At 38.5% G+C, this 18,663-nt stretch overlaps 1 protein-coding gene and 1 long non-coding RNA gene across 2 annotated transcripts in view; one reads left to right on the top strand and one right to left on the bottom strand.

Annotated features, from left to right (window-relative positions):
* Positions 1-18,663, bottom strand: part of LOC308583449 — a 193,056-nt gene that overhangs the window by 98,367 nt on the left and 76,026 nt on the right. The window lies entirely within an intron of this gene.
* The window catches only part of SNAP91 (synaptosome associated protein 91), a 69,377-nt gene that overhangs the window by 14,847 nt on the left and 35,867 nt on the right, over positions 1-18,663 (top strand). The window contains exons 3-11 of the mRNA XM_081187394.1: positions 3,352-3,494; positions 4,286-4,361; positions 6,763-6,865; positions 8,990-9,083; positions 9,731-9,842; positions 10,446-10,552; positions 11,225-11,266; positions 16,538-16,633; positions 17,720-17,802. Coding sequence (XP_081043520.1) covers positions 3,352-3,494; positions 4,286-4,361; positions 6,763-6,865; positions 8,990-9,083; positions 9,731-9,842; positions 10,446-10,552; positions 11,225-11,266; positions 16,538-16,633; positions 17,720-17,802 — 856 coding nt within the window. The remainder of the gene's footprint in view (positions 1-3,351; positions 3,495-4,285; positions 4,362-6,762; positions 6,866-8,989; positions 9,084-9,730; positions 9,843-10,445; positions 10,553-11,224; positions 11,267-16,537; positions 16,634-17,719; positions 17,803-18,663) is intronic.

Here is an 18,663-nt window from a genome sequence, read left to right as displayed (position 1 = left end):
AATGATGGTAACGAGATCACATTTAGAGCAGATTGCACAATATTTCATCACTGTTAGCCAAGAAACTGCAGTGAAACAGAATGTCCTTTTTAAAAGACCTAAAATTGCCATTTGAGACTGTGTAATTAAGAGACCTCTGGTTATGAACTTAATTCATTCCAGAGGTCCGTTCTTAACCTGAAACTGTTCTTAACCTTTAGCTAATGGGGCCTCCCGCTGCTGCTGTGCCGCCAGCGTGCAATTTCTGTTCTCATCCTGGGGCAAAGTTTGTAACCCGAGGTACTACTTCCGGGTTAGCAGAGTCTGTAACCCGAAGTGTTTGTAACCCGAGGTGTTTGTAACCCGAGGTACCACTGTATTGGTATGGGGGAAAAGATGTGAGGCACCTTCCTTTAGCTCCAGATGTTAGCAAGTGTCACTAGAATAAAATTATGGTAATGAAGGTGCATATTTAGTTGTTTGTTTTAATTCTTATTTCACAATAACATGTTACTCACCTAGTTCTTGCAATTAGGATATCAGTATACTTCTATATCATTTAAATCTGCTGTGTGGCAACTTCCTTTTCTTTTACAAGTAGCCTAGTGAACAATCACACCCCTGTTGGCTCATCTACTTAATTTTAAAATTTACTATATTTATATAAGGGTTGCCAAATAACATTTGCTTTGGGCATCACACACAAATGAAATGATAAAATACAATTAAAATAAATAATAAAACAGAAATATCAGAACATAAACTGCCAGCTTAAAAATTAGAGAGATGACTAAACCAAGGTGATTAAAAAATAACTAGCACAAATAGTGGTTCAAAACGGTAAGATCATTTATCCCCCCCCCCTTTTGGCATGGGAGAAGGAAAAGGTCCCAGAATGACCATAAAGAAGGTACTAGCCAATCCTATCTGAATTAGAGGGATGTCTGTAATGCTTCCATTACGGTATATTGCTACATCTTTGCACCCTTACATTTGAAGGGTCACAGTTGTGAACTTGTTTGTATTCCTTGAGCAATATTATTGTTTTGTTTTCATTGGGTTGTTGTAAGCTGCTTTGAGTATTTCTGTTTTGGACTAGTGCCAAATTAAAGAAATTCTAATTTGTGTCTTAATTTGTGTATGTCTGTCTCTGGGAGGCTGAAAACAAGTTAAGCTTTTTTGGGAGTAGGTGTGCCTGAGAAGAAACTTCCGTCACTAAGCCAGAGGGATGCAAAGTAGGTTAGACTAGAAACAACAACAGTGACAAGGACTGTGACCCCTAATCTCTGAGCACTGGTAGAAATGGAGAAGTACACTTAAGCTTACCACCACAAAGCAAAATACAGAAAAAGCATAAGAAAGAAACAGACTAGTGAGTGGCACTTTGTTGAGGTCAGCTGAGGTGACACAAAGCTATGCTTCAGCATTTGATGTGCTGGCTGCTGCTAGAGGCTTGAAAATTCCCATGCTGCTTCTTGTTTGCTCTGCTAGGGAAGAAGTATAAATGAAGAGTACAGTGACAATTTACATTCATGTGCCTTGTTCAAATATGGAGCTGAATTCCTTTCACCAACATCCTTTCAGCCTGCCCCCTCTCCATTCTCTTGCTTACATATCTATGCCTACTTCTGTAGCTGAAAAAAAAAGATGTCATGTTAGTCCCAGAAATTGAGACTTAAATAAATAATTGCTGCAGCATTTCTCAAACTGGGCATGGAGACCTTTTGAATGCAAGATTGCTCAAAAGTAGCTCAGCAACCTTCTCTGGAAGTTTAATTAATGACTGAATCCTGTTTTGGGATCTGTCAATGAAAAGCTAGACAAGCAATGTGTTGTGAGGACAGAACCATGGTGTATCTCTATCTGAGCTGCAGTTCCTGTGCATCTGCCAGTGCCTCTTGGCTATTACGTTGTTAGTTTCCTGAGTCAAAACATGAATCTCTTTGGTCAAGGTAGGGATAGGGACTCTTGCAACATTAGCAGAACAAATTTCACTGCCCTTAATAACTTGGAGAGACTGTCATGGGGGTAATCCTTTCCCATGGCATTTCTGTTTGGCATTTCTAGATCAGTATGTGGGAGGAGTTGGTCTGGATCGCCTTAGGTTATGTTTTGTAAAGAAAAGTGACTAATAAATGATGATGATAATACAATTGTTGTGTTTTCTGGGGTATATTCTGCAGGTATAGCTGCAGCAAATAGCAATTGGACCGTGATGGATAGACTGGCTTTGTGCCCATTGGTTTATTTGGCTAATAATAGTGAAACTATTTATGCATTGGATGCTAAATTTGGCAAATGATACAGTGCCCAGTGCATGGGTAAAGCTGCCTGAAATGTAGCAAATGGGAGGATTTTGACTTCATTTTAATTTTAGTCTAGCTTCAAAATCATGTCACTTTTTCCCTCTTCTTTCCCAAACTTGCGGAGCTAGAAATATAAATGCTTAATTCTGGGATGAATTCCCATCTTATTCACCTTCATAGTAATGTAGTGCAAGGAGGGAAGTTAGTTGTAAGTGAAGGGGGGGGATAACTGTAAATAATTGTGCTTTATGTCCACTGACTTCATACCACAGGTAAGTCAGCTGAGACTCATCTTTCAAAAGCAGGTCAATGGAGGCAATGGCAAAGGAAGGGATATTGGATCTTGTCCTTCTCACAAATTAGGAATGAAGAGAGACTTGCTGGACAAGTGAGTGGAAGTGACTGGTGGAAGGGATACTAGGGGGAATGGTTAAGGAACACATCTCTGGCAAACACAGATTTCAGAACCCTGAAATGGCAAATAAAAGGAAAGATCCACAGCAAATAGAAGGAAAAGGAGGGAGCCTTCTGAAGTGCCTAGAAGGCAATTTGCGTCTTTTAAGCTTCAGTTATTATACTTCAACATGATTTGAATTGTGGACAGGGTTATTCCTCTTTCAGGCACAGATCATGCTTGTAAAGAACTACTCCCATTTATAGTCTCTGGCTAGTAGTAGTAGGCAGTCCAGAGGAAAGTTGGTTTCCTATCTTAACTGTTTCTGTAGTGATTGATCTTGGGTAATAAATATTTTTTTTTTGTTTTGACAAGCTTTCCTAGCTGGATTAAAAGGGCTTTGCCTTACATTTCATTTTGTATTTGTTTTTAAACCCATCTAGTGTTTTAGAAAATATTTTTAGCTGTTTTATGTTATGTTTGCACATCCCCTTGTGACAATCATGTGTGAAAGGCAAACAATTATTTAGGAGGTTGCTCTAAATAAAGTACAACTACAGTAGTGAAATTGAGTGACTGTTACATCACTAAACTGCAATGGCATGGTTTTTAACAATAACAAAACTGAAAGTTTCTGTATTTACAGTTATCATTCTCCCTTTCCCAAAATAGATCTTATCCAAGCCACAAATGAGACAAATGTCAATATTCCTCAAATGGCTGATACACTCTTTGAGAGAGCAACAAACAGTAGTTGGGTGGTTGTGTTCAAAGCCTTAGTTGCAACGCATCATCTAATGGTTCATGGCAATGAGGTAAGTGCACAAAATTTTCTTAAAGCTATCCTTCACTCAAGCTTTTGGGAGAGGACTTCCAAGGAGGCCAAATCAAATAGTTGCATGAACTCCCACTTAAAGGGGCTTCCCTGTCCTTCCAAAGGAGCCCTGCATAGTGCCAGAGAAGCAGGGTTTCTGGTAACATCCTGGCTCCCACTTGGATCTTGGACTCTTGACTCAGTTGTTGGGATTAAAAGCTTTATTCCAAAATTCACTACAGTAAAAATATTATAGGAATAAATGCTGAGACAGATACTTATAAAGAAAATGACAATACTCATGACTGTACCAATTTTGCCCAGAAAGACCCATTTTAGTTCTAGGTTCAGGGGTTTCCATAACACCAGCCAAAATCTTTGCACTGTTCTGGCCATGTGAAAAATGTGGTGCCTTGCTGTGTTAGTTTTAAATTGTACAATTGACCATATGCATATTGGAATCTTATTTATATGAGTAGTGACATTTTAGAATATGTTCTTATATCTGCATTGTTAAGCACACACAAAAACCCTGGATGGTCTGATTAAGTCTTTTTAGTGTGGAAGAAAGCAGTGCAGACTTTAGTTTTGTGCACTGGGCCATCTGTATCCACTCCAGGCAGAATTATTCAAATTGGCAAGAGATGTGTAAGGCATGGCATTTATTATAATATGATTATCATGGGTTTTCACCTAGAAGGAAACATGCTTGTGGGTTTGTCATGAAATAGTGAGAGGATAATGTTGAAGGACATATACAACTAATATTATCCTTTCCTCCCTTCCTCCTAGAGGTTTATTCAGTATTTGGCATCTAGAAACACACTATTCAATCTCAGCAATTTTTTGGACAAAAGTGGGTCACATGGTAAGAACCCTTTGCTGTGATAATGTTTGCCTGGTATATGTGCAATCATTTAGGCAGAAATGCGTCCCCCCCCCCCCCCGTGAAATATAGTGGCAGAGGACAAGTGCCTTGTTTTCTTTATAGGAACTGTTTTTAATATAGCAGAAAGGAAAAGGAAACGTGTGCTATTTGGAGGAGGGATAAGGCAAGAATAAAAAAGGAAAGAAAATGAAGAGAACATGTTACGATGGAAGGACTTATTTAAGCTCGTGTAATTTCAGTGCTCTGTTCTTTCCCCAAAGGTGTCACAAGAAAACTTGTATGGGGATTGCGTACTTGAAAGCCTGGAACCATACACTTAAGCACTAAGCTCCTAATATTATCTGCTGCTTTATAATAACTTCTTTCTGATTCCTTGCATCATCTTAAGCCAAAAATCCATTCCTAAGAGCACACAGTTGTACTGTATGTAGGCAAAAATTAAAATCTCAGAACAGCAGAAGGAGTGGCTACTGGTGGTTGCTATCTGTCCTCCGTCCAGGATGAAGTTCTCATCCAGAATAGGAAGGTTACATTATCAAAGCAACATCTCTCCAACCCCTTCATCCCCCCCCCCCCTTGGCTTCTCTACCACAAGAAGAACTGAGACTTACAGCTTTTCACACCCAAAGCTCAAATTTGGCAAGTTATTGTCTTGATGGCTTTACAGTGGAATTCTGGGTAAACATGAAACTTAAACTATTGCTTTTCTCTTAATCCTTTGTGGTAGTATATGAATTTTAATACTTTTTAATACTTTTGGGGGATAGGGTACAAATGCAGCCAAGTTGTGCAATTTTATTTGCCTGCATCCTTTTCTTTGTCTGTCCATATCTTTTTGTTGTGTCTCCCCATGTCTGTTGCAGTTTGTGAGGACAGGGACATGTCTATGCCGCATCTGTAAGGCAGCATGTACACTGATGGTGCTACAGTATATAAAGAATAAATAGCAGGCAAATCTGCTTTCCACTAATGACTTCTGCTTGCACATAATGGAAGCTTTCAGATGTGCTATATGATAATGGCAGCGATCACGTGAGAGTAGTAGAGGTTTTGTTTTACCATTTTTGGGGAGCCTAGGGTGCTTGATACAAAAGGGCAGTCATGATTTTTACTGGAATGATTCTTCAGTAAATCCTTAAGTCCTAAGAATAACAATTCTGGGAGCTGTCGAACAAGACTAATTAGACACTGGGTATGCCCATCTTTTATATGTGAAATATAGATGGAGAATATTAATGAGATTCAAGGCTGAAACATTCCTGAAATGTCTACATGTTAAGGAGGTACCAGCTTTCCATGTAGCAGGGGGGATTCAGATTGAAGTATAAAGTATAAAGAGGTATTTTGGCCCCAATATATGTTCAGCCTTGCTTGGAGCTTAGTCTCCAAATGCCTCAGCATGTTTAGTTTTCCCCTTTTCTAGATCAGTTTGTAGAACACATTAAAGCAGAAAGATATTTCTTTATACTATCAAACTGCAAAGTAGATCTGGATAGAACATTTTTTACTTCAGATTTTTCCAGCACAGCCTCTTAAATTCTGTTATTTGATTGCATTTGGGATCCAATAGGCTCAATGTATTTGCATCTTAACTGTTTTCTAGACCAGGGTGCCTGTGAATATTTGTTATGAAGAGCTTATTTTAAAGCGCATTGCAATCTGTTTATCAAAACTACCTGTAGCTTCAAAATGATAGCAGAACAGGGTAACATGGTATTGGAAGATGGCAAGATGAGTGGAGCAGTAAAATTAATGAATAAGCAAGGTATGCTGTTGGCCACCATGGCTTTTCAATATATCAGATTATATTTATCCAAAGGTCAGTTTGAACACCATTTTCCAGTTATTTCCAGTCACCCAAAAGAACAAAACACATATATCAGTGTAGATTACAGTAAGCCCACAACTTGCATGGGGGTTACGTTCCAGGGATCATGCCTAAAGCAAAAATCGTTGATAGTCAAAGCCCATTGAGTTCAATGGCAGGTGGGATTGCCAAAATCATTGTTCCCAGAATTCTGCCCCCTTCTTAATTTTTTAATATATTTTTTGCCACACAAGTAAAGCTGAATGTGCAGAAGTTAAATGTGTGTAAATTGCAGGCTTACTGTACTTTGCTTGTCATATAACTCTCGGCACCTACATATATAGCTAGGCAGGTACATGTAGGGATTCTCTTACGTAGGGATTCTCTTACGTAGGTTTAAGTGAGATGAATTATTTTGCAGAATGTCACTGAAATCCATCAGGGTGTCATCGTTTAATAAAATAAATCATTGAGTTAAAGATATAGCATTTGCAACCTCTCTGAATCCATTAGCAAAAGATTAAAAGGATTAAAAAAAATCAAAAAATTATGACATATTTTTTTCCTTGCTAGGATATGACATGTCCACGTTTATCAGGCGCTACAGTAGATACTTGAATGAAAAAGCATTTTCCTACCGGCAAATGGCATTTGATTTTGCAAGAGTGAAGAAAGGGTAAGCTTATCTAATATAAATACTGATGGTTCCTACAAGTATTGTTGGTTGCAATATATGTTGCTTTAACTGCTACTATTGCCGAAAGTGATTTAATAATGAAATTATAGCACTAGAATGTATATAGTGAGTGTTCTGGTATGCAAGTAGTTTTTTTTTTAGTTTTTGCAAACCTGCTGTAGGATCTGGGGCGGAGGGGGAGAGACTATTTCTACTTCTGATCAGCAGGTGAAATCTAGTGCTTCTGTTCTACAGTGGTTGCTTTATATATTGCAGGGATATCCACTGGCTTAAGAAAAGAGGAACTGATTTTCTCTAGTTCCTCCTTCCCACTTCAGCCCCCAGAAAATATTTCCTGGAGGGTTGGAGGAATCTCCAGAATAAGTCAAGGGGAAAGGAGGAATGTAAGAAGATCACTTCCCATTATCTTAACATAAGTGGATGCCTCTGCTGGATCACAATCTGTTTCGTATCTATTTATAAACCATACACATATTACTGGTAAAAGTATTTGAAAATGGGAAAGCTGCTGCATAAATTGCATAAATGAATACTGTTGTGGGTTTATTTGATTTCCAAATGCAATTGAACATGAGAAGAAATTTTGTGGTTGTCCTAGTATAGTTGGGGCTTCCTTTATATGGAACATTCTGTATTTTAACCTTGTAGAATAAACTGGGCTAAAAATGAAGGTTTGTATCTAGTGCTCTATACATGTAGCTCTGCTAGCACAATGGAGCATTTGTTTCCTTTGCTGCTCTCGAAATCTGCTCTAGGGTGTCGTCCAAAGCTAATTTTGAAGGCATGCATGAGGCTGTAGGGAATAGGAGAGGAAGAGGAAGCTCTGTTGCATGCATAGAAGTCTGTTGCACCAATGGAGGCACATCACTGAATATGGCCCAAATTGTCTACACCGGGAAATGTTTCCCTGCCTTTAGTGACCTTGTCTCATCTCTAGTCTCATTATGTGTCCTGCTGGTATATTAATACTGTAGAGAGGAGGTAGAAATGTGAGTTTGCTCCTTTCAGCAGCAGCCATACATGTTACGTATGGCCCTTAGTCCAAGTTCGTATTGGTTGTTGAAAAGCTACCAGGCAGTGTGTTTTTATTATTATCCTGTATTATCCTTATTATCCTGTAATGATCCCCTTGCTCTAGCCTGAGTCCCCAAAGATAATTTAAGGAGTTAATCAGAATGTGATGCCTGTTGAAAGTAGAAAAGGGACCAATACTATATGGCTTAAAATATTCCAGAATTCATTATGGGGCAACCTTACCGGGCTCACATAATTTGTGTGAACCCTACAAGCACTTTGCTTTTCCCTTCCCCATTATATCTGGAAGCGCAGAATCCTTTTATGGCACATAAAGAATGTATCTTCAAATAAATGTTTGATGCAATAGAGAGAAAATATAAGCAATTTAAAACAACAACAACAACACCATGGGTGTCTTTAATCTGAAACACAGAACATCTGTACATGGTTGGATGTTCCCCTGTACTGCATCTTTTCCTATTATCTGTGGATTAATAGAATATTTAAAAATAGTGCATTATTCTCCACAGAGTGAAATTACAGTGTAAAACACAGTGCATGCTTGATTTAATCAGTGATGTAAAGGTTTGACCTTAATGAATCTTCAGTACTTCAGGGAACTAGTTGAGACATTGGAGTGTGCTTTGTGGAAAAGCAAGTACTATTAGAGAAATATTGGAGCTACTATTTGTCTATAGAAGCAGGGTTTGATGACCAAAATCAGGATCATTTTTCCTACCCTGCCATCTTTTTTCAGCACTACATGTTTCTCTCATTCTGTAATAAGGTGCCTCCTAATTAAACCTTTTCCTAGAATGAAATACTATCCACTTTAATTTGAATCTCAGTCTTAACTCTAAAGCAGGGAAACCCCAAGCTTGGATCTCCAGCTGTTGTTTTTTTTTACTACATTCCCTTCATCCCTGACCACTGGTACTGCTAGCTAGGGATGATGGGAGTTGTAGTCCAAAAACAGCTGGAGACCCAAGTTTTGGAAACCCTGCTGTAAAGCTTTAATTTTGTTATTAGTTACCAAATAACCCCTATGAGATTTTTTGGGTTGTAGCTTGATTTTTTTTCTTCCAGGGCGGAGGGTGTAATGAGGACAATGGTTCCAGAAAAATTACTGAAGAGTATGCCAATATTACAAGGACAAATAGATGCACTTCTTGAATTTGATGTATGTATTTACAGTTTTCTAAATTCTTTTATGATAAAAGGAAAACACTTCCCACTTTAGGTCACTGTAGAAACATAATATAACTTCAAACCTTATGAACTTGTACTAACTTCTTATTTCTTTTGGCAAGCTTCTCCAAGGTGCAGAAAGAATGTGGCAGAAAATTGTGAATTGAACCGTACGGGATAACATTTTTGCATTTAACTGAAGGTCCATAACAAAACTTGGTCTTCCAATCGCTAGCAGCACATACACGTACATACACACAAAGTGTGCATTGTTCACAGTTGTGCAAGATCATGCTGAGGATTGTTTGTTGGTGCATTTTCCCTTTTGCATCATTGCATTTTCCAACAGTTGAGAGAGATAGAATTTGGATATTTCTGAGAGGCAGAAATGAAGTTTTTCTCCAGCTCCTGTTGTTCCCTTGAAATGAGATGAACCTTGGTGCTTTAAATTTGCTTCAGATTTGTCTGGATTTTCACACATAATTTGTATATTCTGTTTATATGCATGAAACAGACTTCAGTCCTGCGTGTGCCTGAACAATGTACATATTCAATAGTATTTAACTTTGTTCTAAGATATGACATAGCTCCAACATTTCAAATCACAGTTAACAACCATGGGTTCTAATTTTTATGTAGGTTCATCCAAATGAGCTGACAAATGGTGTTATAAATGCTGCATTTATGCTTCTGTTCAAAGATCTCATCAAGCTTTTCGCTTGTTACAATGATGGAGTTATTAACTTATTAGGTAAGTAACTTGATGTAGCATGTTTTTAACGTTACATTGCTCCAAGAGAATAGTAGTTCTGCAGCTTAATCTTGTTAAGAGAGGAAGAAGCCATCTTATTTTCCAAGCGCATGATTCTCTCACATTCAGCTGTGTTCTTTTCTATATTGTTCCATGCCACCCCAAATTCCAAAAGCGTTGCAAGATTCCAGGGGTTCCAGGCACCTACCCAGCATTGTTTCCTTTGGGAAGATCAAGGCACAGCAGAGGCTAGTGTCTTTAAGAAATATGGTTTATCAACACATATTTTCACTTGGAACCCCCAAGTGTTTCTCTCATTGCCCCTCTCATAGCTTCAGCAAACTTGGATCCAAAGCAGCAGTTAGTCATGGCTGCTGGTCTCATAGTGCAGCCTTCTGCAGCCAGCGCCACATGGAGTTCAGGAACAGTGAGAGATTGGGCATGGAAAGTCTGCAGCAGGACAGGGAAAGCCAAGGAATTGAGCAGGGCTGCTGAGCATATGCAGAAGTGCTTTTCTGCTTGTGCAATAATCTGCAGATGAAGACTTGGTATGAATAATGTAAAAGTTTTGTGGATTAAAAATGAATATGTCATTTATTCCAGAGAAATTCTTTGAAATGAAGAAGGGACAGTGCAAAGATGCTCTTGAGATTTACAAGCGGTTTCTGACTAGAATGACAAGAGTATCAGAATTCCTCAAAGTTGCAGAGGTAAGTGAATCTTCCACTGTGGCATGTTGGTTGTTATGGTTGCTATCTAGGCATGTGATTTCCCCCACAATTATCTACTTGATAGCAAACTGAGTTGTCGTTCAGATACTCTCTTTGTATGTGTTTAGCTCTTCAGGATGTCACCAAAATGCAAATAAAATAACATTAGTCTCTGCTTTGGCCTTCTACAGTATATTCATGTTATACCAGTTAAGAAGATAGTAGTAGACCAGCAGCCTGCTGGTGGGAATAGCTGCTGCATCATTATCTTTCTGACAGAACAGCAATTTTTATATCCCAAGTTAGGGAAAACCCATCTTTAAATAGATATGAGTTCTTCAATTTCAGGCATTCATTTTTATGCGTGGAGCGGGTCAGAAGGACACAGCCTGGGACCAGCTCTGTGCACAAACGTTTTGCTGCATCCATCTGTGTTTGAGAGAAGTTCTCCATCCAGAGTTGCAGTTCTGTAGGGCAATGAATGTATTGCATATTTCTACAAATATGCATTAATTTTAAAGCACCTGGATGTGGATATTACAAATGGAGCTTCAAAGTGAGTTAAAATCACAGTTCAGATGCAGTAGTCAAATTGAGCTATTTAGTATTTCTGGACTTGTTAAGCATAAACAAAAGAACATTTCTGAATTATTATTTTTTTATTATCCACAGCAAATTGGAATTGATAAAGGAGACATTCCTGATCTTACACAAGTAAGTTCCCAAATTATATTTAGCTTGGTGGTTGGTTTAACAATAGCAAAAATGACTTCTGTTCATTTAGCATGCAACCTAATGGCGTTACTCATATTTTAAACATCAGCATATGCCTCCTGAAAACAGCAACTATTTTGACAGATATCAATCCGCTTTTTGTTCCCAGAAGAGGACTTCATTTTTAAGGCCACATTTAATTAAGAGATAAGCAATGAAAAGACTGCATATTTCTTCTCCCTTCCAGAGGTGCAGATTGATCCCAGAAGCTGAGAGTGTGAGTAATGCATCTGGGAGAGGAAATTCTTAAGTACTGAATCCATGCTTTGACCTAGTCCATGACATCACTTTCACTGGGTTACCTTTTGTCTCTAGACAAGAGACAAGTTTAGGGCTGCCATAATACGACTAAAGATAAGGTGATAAATTACCAGAAGCCAGAGAGCTAGTGTACTGGTCAAGAATTCGAGTTAAATCTCTGTTCCCTGGATGACCACAGGAAAGCCTATCTCTCAGCTCCCATCTGTAATGTGGAGTAACATTGGCTTGCCTTACAGAATTGCTGTAAACATTTATGTAAGAATACACGTGGACCACATTTTAAAGGCCTAGGAAGTATGCTGCTAAGTCGTTACACAGAAATGTAATCAAGGGATCGAACACTTAAAAACATTATTGTGGCATCCCTATCCTTGAGATTAATCATTAAGACTCTTGCATATAAATGAGATTGCTTTACCTTCAACTGCACAGCAGCATGACCTCTGTTAGTTGACCTCCCAGATAATTAAACAGTCGGTCTGTTAGAACAGGGTGCTGTGATTACAAAGACCCAGCATGGATTTCTCAAAAATAAGTCATGCCAGATGAATCTCATTTCTTTTTTTGATCGTTACAAGCTTGGTGTATCAGGGGAATGCCGTGGACGTAGTATGCCTTAATTTCAGTAAGGCTTTTGACAAAGTCCTCCATGACATTCTTGTGGAGAAGCTGGTAAAATGTGGGCTAGATTCATTGCTGGTTGACTCATCGAACCCAAAGAGTGCTCACGAATGGTTCCTCATCATCCTGGAAAAAAGTGACAAGTGGGGTGCTTCAGGGTTCTGTCCTGGATCTGTTGTTGTTCAATGTCTTTATAAACAACTTGGATGACACCAAACTGGGAGGGGTAGCTAATGCCACAGAAGGCAGAACTGGGATTCAATATGACCATAACAGATTGGAAAGCTGGTCCAAACTAGCAAAATGAATTTCAAAAGGGACAAATGTAAGGCTCTACATTTAGGCAGGAAGAACCAGCTTGCCAGTAGTACATGTGAGAAAAGGATCTAGGGGTCTTGTAGGCCACAGGTTTAACATGAGTCAACAGTGTGATGCAGCAGCGAAAAAAGCTAATGCTATTCTAGGCTGCTATCCTTAATAGAAGGATAATGTCCTGATCAATGGAACCACGGTATTCTAGTATTTGTCAGACCACACCTGGAGTACTGTGTCCAGTTCTGGGCACCACGATTTAGGAAGGATATGGACAAGCTGGAATGTGTGTTGAGGAGGGCAACCAAGATGATCAAGGGTCTGGAAAGCAAGCCTTAGGAGGAGCAGTTGAGGGGGTTGGATATGTTTAGCCTGGATAAGAGGAGACTGAGAGGAGATATGATAGTCGTCTTCAAATAAAGTGTAGTGTGACAGGATGTGGAGGATGGAGCTAGCTTGTTTTCTCCTTCTCCGGAGGCTAGGATCCAAACCAATGGCTTCAAGTTACAAGAAATGAGATTCCAACTACATAAGGAAGAACATTCTGACAGTAAGAGCTGTTTGACAGTGGAACGGACTCCTTCGGAAGGTGGTGGACTCTCTTTCGTTGTTCAATAAGCATTCCTGTGCTTCTGTAGGCTTTTGCAGCCCTTTGGAAGATTGCCTTAAGAAAACTCATGACAGTTCAGTTAGGGGTGCCGGAATGCTGTTGGTTTTCCATTCTTGTTTACTTTTTGAGGATTTACTAATAAGAGAGCTTTGGAGCATGATCAATTCAAATATTTTACTGCACACACCAGTGTGTGTCCTCTGAAGAAAAGCAATATGCTGGCTAATCCCCAGCCTCATTGAAACAGGTGTATGATATGGCAGAGTAAGAGATAAAAAGAGTAAAAATATATATACGCTTTTTCTTCTGCTGAAGCTTGTGTTTTTTCACAGAAAAGCTATTTTAATATCCGGGGGTGGGGGGAACTTTAAATATAGCTCAGCAGAAGGAGTACCTTGAGACTGTCTTCCTTCATACCAAAGGTCTCTTGCTTAGCATTGTTTAATTTATAGATTGATGTTGTTGTTGTTGTTTACAATACTGCACCTGCAGATGAGGACTAACCCCTGGACCTACTTCCCTGATTTAATTTTTCCTCTATGGTGTTTTCTCCCTACACATGCCCAGGTGATGTGTGCTTTCATAAAACAGAAAATATGCAAATGGCCTAGCCATATGTGAAAGTCCAATGAGAATTATTGTGGGGGTTAATATAAGTTGGTGCCTCTATGCTAGTCAAGATAGGGACAGCACAACTTTCAGTTCTAGTCAGTAGCTAACTGAGCCTGGATATAGGGAAATTGTATTCAGCTGCTCTTTGTGAGTTATTATTGATAGTTACATTATCGGTAAGTTACATGGTTCTCACAAGTATTCAAAGGGTTAATCTTCAATGGTTTTGCTCAGATTCCTGGTGTACATTTGGGGTGAAAAGTTAGCAAGGCAGTGATGTTTTGTTTGTCATTTTAGGCAGCATTTTTATGAAGTATGGCCACCCAGCTTGCATTTTCTTGTCTTGACATTATCTCTCCTTGAGTAGTGCTTGGCTATGGCAGAGGAGTGCAAGTGGAGAAGCCAATGAGAGTAAAATTGAAACAGAGCCAAATTAAAGAGAGTGGATGGGATTTCCAACATGAAAAACAGTGGATAGGAATCTATTATTATTTTTTAGTCATCACCTTCAGTGATTGAGCTGCACAAGCTACCAGTTTGTCTCTGGGCTCAAATTCAAAAGCTGGTCTTAACCTTTTAAAGTTGAAATGGTCTGGCTCCAGAAACCTTACAGGCCACATTCTTTGGTGCTCTTAACCTACTCTGGCATTCTGTTCAGAAGCTGAGGTCCTGTTCATTATTCCCCTCACCAGTGTGTGAAGTTCAGTATGTTGGAATGCAAGAGAACATCTGCCCAGTCTCTGAAATGTCTTCCATATAGAGGCTTGTGTTGACACCTTGCTTAGTCTTTTGACAGTCAACTGATTTTATTGATCCAGTTCTTGAAACTTTATTTTCACCACTTAAAATGACCTTGTTTCTTTATTTATATTAATATTTTTAAATTGAAAAAACATATAAAAGTTTTAAGGGGCCCCTTTCAAAGGGTGACACTACATAATACAAAGGCTATAATGACAGTCTCTTAAAATCACTTCTGTCTGAAAACATTTGCTGTTTTTCAGATAATTATAAGCCAAGGCTTGCTTTAGCCATAGTTTATTCAGTCAACCATCAGTTGTCATATCACAGATAAGCAAACAAGCAACAGTTTGTTCCTCCAGAACTTGTTTTGTTTTCCAGCTGGTCTTGCCTTGTACTTCTGTAGCTTGGTGAGTTTGTGCAATGATGTGACCAAACAAACCATGTTTAAACAAGGTTGTTGGCCATGGTTACTTTTCCTTGGTTTCAATAAACAACAACAACAACAACAACAACAACAACAACAACAACAACAACAATAATAATAATAATAATAATAATAATTTATTATTTGTACCCCGCCCATCTGGCTGGGTTTCCCCAGCCACTCTGGGTGGCTTCCATAGAAACCAAAAATACAGTAAAATATCACAGATTAAAAATTTCCCTGAACAGGGCTGCCTTAAGATGTCTTCTAAATGTCAGGTAGTTATTTATCGTTTTGACGATAGTGTAATTGCAAATTGACATACTTTAATTGTTTATAGCAACCAGTCAATTTGCATGCTTGTTTGGAAAATAGATGAATGAGGAGACTCGATTTAAATCATGCCGCCTTCTGGGTGACTGCATATTAATTTGTTGTATTTAGTGAGATGTGGAACACATTTCGTGGCTGTGTACTCAACATCCTAAAGATGTTCCTTGCTCCATTAACTACATTCGCAGTTTATGGTGGTGGCTAGAAATACTAATTAACTCTATCGCTAAGAGGAGGATTTGTTCTTGCTATCAAGTACTTTATTTGAGATAAGTACTTGGTATCATTAGTACTATGCAGGACATGGAGTGTTATTACTACAATGCATTCTAAGTGGAGTTTATATTCTAAAAACCATTTTAGAGAAGGCTGTCATTAGTGCACTAAGAGATGAGATCTGCACCTTTAGTGTAAGCCCCATTAATTTCACGTATTATAATAAGAATCTTATGGATATGTCCTTTGCTAACAGCAGAAGAGTTACATGGTTTCCCCCCCCCTAGAATTAGCCTGGGCTGTTAGTGTTCCTAAGCCAGCTGTATCATCCTCACTCTTGCCCTTTGTTCCTTAAAAAAAAACCAATCTACAACCCAGGAAAGCCAGAACGAATAGCACTGCTTCACACACCGTATTTATGTGAATCTAATGCACACGTCAGTTTTCAAAACCTTGAAACCAAAAAAGTATTTGCTGTGCCAGCAGTGTTTTTCAGGCTTGCAATCAAATCTAATGCACCATCAAATACTGTATTTTTCTGTCTATTTTTCTGCATATTTTTCTGTCCCTATTTTTAGGGACTTGGATTTAAGAAAATGGGGGGAGATGGTCCAGAGTATAAGACGCCCCCTAATTTTTGACATTATTTTTTAGGGAAAAAACCTAGCCTTTTCCTTATACTTGGAAAAATATGGTATAATGTGCACCCTAATTTTCACAACGTAATTTGGCCAAAAAAAGTGCGTATTACATTCAAGTAAATGTGGTATTACAGATTAGAAGCAAGTAAGATGCTATATTTGTTAACATATATATCTAATGCTTTCTCTTTTAGCAACATTTGAAGTTGACTTTTGAGGTTTGGGCAACTGCTTATAAACTAAAGCACTGCCCTGTGAAACAGTTCCTCTGTTATATTGTAGAAGCCTCTTTTTAGGGTTAAGACTGTTAATCTCAAAGGATTTAGGGCTCTATGCATTGCTAATATAGTCCAAACAGCAAGTTTTTGCACATTGTTCCGGGTAACCTGCTTAATTTCTGTATAAATCTATTTTATGTATGTAAAAAAAACCCTTAGGTGTTGCTGACCAGAGTTCTATGTGATCTGAAAAACAGTGGTGATAATGAAAAGTCCCCATTTAAAGACTATACAATTGATGAACCGGTAATCTTGATAAAATATGGCTTGCATCCACTTCTGTACCTCTGAAGTTTTCTTCTTTCATCAGTGACTTTGTGGAAATCTGCTTATCTAGGCACTATTTTTATCCTGGAGGAGCTAAGGACACTGTTAGTCATTCTTACTGTACTTACCTTTCCTTTCTCATTGTAACAACAGCAAGCGCATGTTGGGAACTCTCTCTTAAAAAATAATATTGAAGGGATCAAAGGGGGGAAATCAATCAATCGATCAAATTGCATTATTCTGTAACTGCAGAACTAATACTTGTGTCAAACTTTTATCTCATTTTTTAAACTTCACTTTAGAATGTAAAATACTATATTCCCAGCCTTTTTTAAAAAAAAACACAAAAACAACAACAAGAAGAAGCAGCCTGGTTTCTGGTCTGGAAAAAATAATTATGTACTACTTCTGGGAAATATTTGGACCTGCAGCATAAACACAGTATTTATAGCAGAGACAAAATGCCTGCCATCTCTTGATAATACAGCCTAATGTGTGTTATTGCACTGTGAATCCCTCTCTCATATCACTGGTCAATGTTGGGAGAGCTGTGGCATGATGACAACATTTCATGCATTATATTAATGTTACAGAAACAAGAGATTAAAGACAGGGAGCAGCTGCACTTTCTGTCCATTTTGTAATATGTTTGACCTATGTTACAGTTCTACTTGTGTGGAGGACTGGGGAAAATTTGGTTAAGCTAATTAGGTTGAATGCAGAAACTCTAGTTATGCATGCAAGTATCTATTTTAGATTTATTGGCAACTTTGACCTGTGAATGCCTGTGCTGTTGTTAATTTCTAATGCACGATGACTCATACTTTCGTTTTCTGACTAATAATAAAAACAATATTCAATGTACTCTAACCAAAGAATAATAGTTTCAATAGCAGCATGGAAGTGGTGCTCCTTTCTCAAAGCTGTGTTTTGGAATTAAGATGATGGCATGTAAATGCATGTAACTGGTTATGACTAGTTCCGAGAAGAGATGGAGTTCATGTTGGACTTCCCAAGCTGCTGCTCTTACTCTTTAGTTTTAAATGAGTAACTTGTTTTCCTTATCTATCTTAGGCTCCCAGTAGTCTTATGGAGACTCTTGAACAACATCTAAACAGTTTGGAAGGAAAGAAACCTGGAAACAGGTATGCAGAAAGGTGATAGAGCCGTATGTGAAGTTGTTACACTGCAACTCTAATCCTATCAGCTTGGTTATCTGTACCTAAATACCCTTGTTATATTCAGACTGCACCAAAACCAGCACCTAGTTCTTCCTCATAAGAGAGCACCCCAGCCTAGCAAATAGAGCATAAGACCTGCCCATGCTTGCTTTATTTAGATTTGGGGTTATAGGATGTTAGGATAGCTCCAACATAAAACTGTGGCAGCAGAGCAGGGCAGTTGCTGAGGAGCTGCCCTGGTTTGTTTTGTCTCTTCCACTGTAACTCACCTGGGCTATCCACACCACTCACTCGTCTTTCCGGCCGGCCTGTTGTTCTGTTCTCACTCTGCAATTCATGTGGCTACCTTACCTTTTAATTTATATAGGAAGATACATAGATACACACAAATACCCTTTTGTCTAAAGAATTATTATTATGTATTAAATTTGTATACCACCCTTCATCCATAGATTCCAGGGCAGTTCCCAGCATAAATTGTAAGCTACACAAATGTAATGGAAATTATTCTCCTTTTTCGACACCTTTCTCTTAGCAGCCACCCAAAATTATGCTATCCATGTCCTAAATTGAAAACACAAGTCTTCAGTATGTACTCCTGATGTGTCGTATTGCACAGTGTTTCTTGTGAAGCAGGACATTCTGAATTTCATCATGCAAGCATAATGTAATCCATTTAAAGATTATAGTTACTTGATTTAGATTACAATCCTACGCAAATTTTGGAGTAAGTTCAGTTGAATTCAGTAGGGCTTCTGAATGTACATGCTTAGGGTCAGGATGCATGTTTGCCACAGGCATTACATGTGTTGGACGTGGATCATGGATACCAAGCTT

This window comes from Podarcis bocagei (genome assembly GCF_964188305.1).
Source record: "Podarcis bocagei genome assembly, chromosome: 3".
Classification (NCBI taxonomy): Eukaryota; Metazoa; Chordata; class Lepidosauria; order Squamata; family Lacertidae; genus Podarcis; species Podarcis bocagei.
Note: the sequence above shows the minus strand (reverse complement) of the source record. Positions and strands in the feature narration are given on the sequence as shown.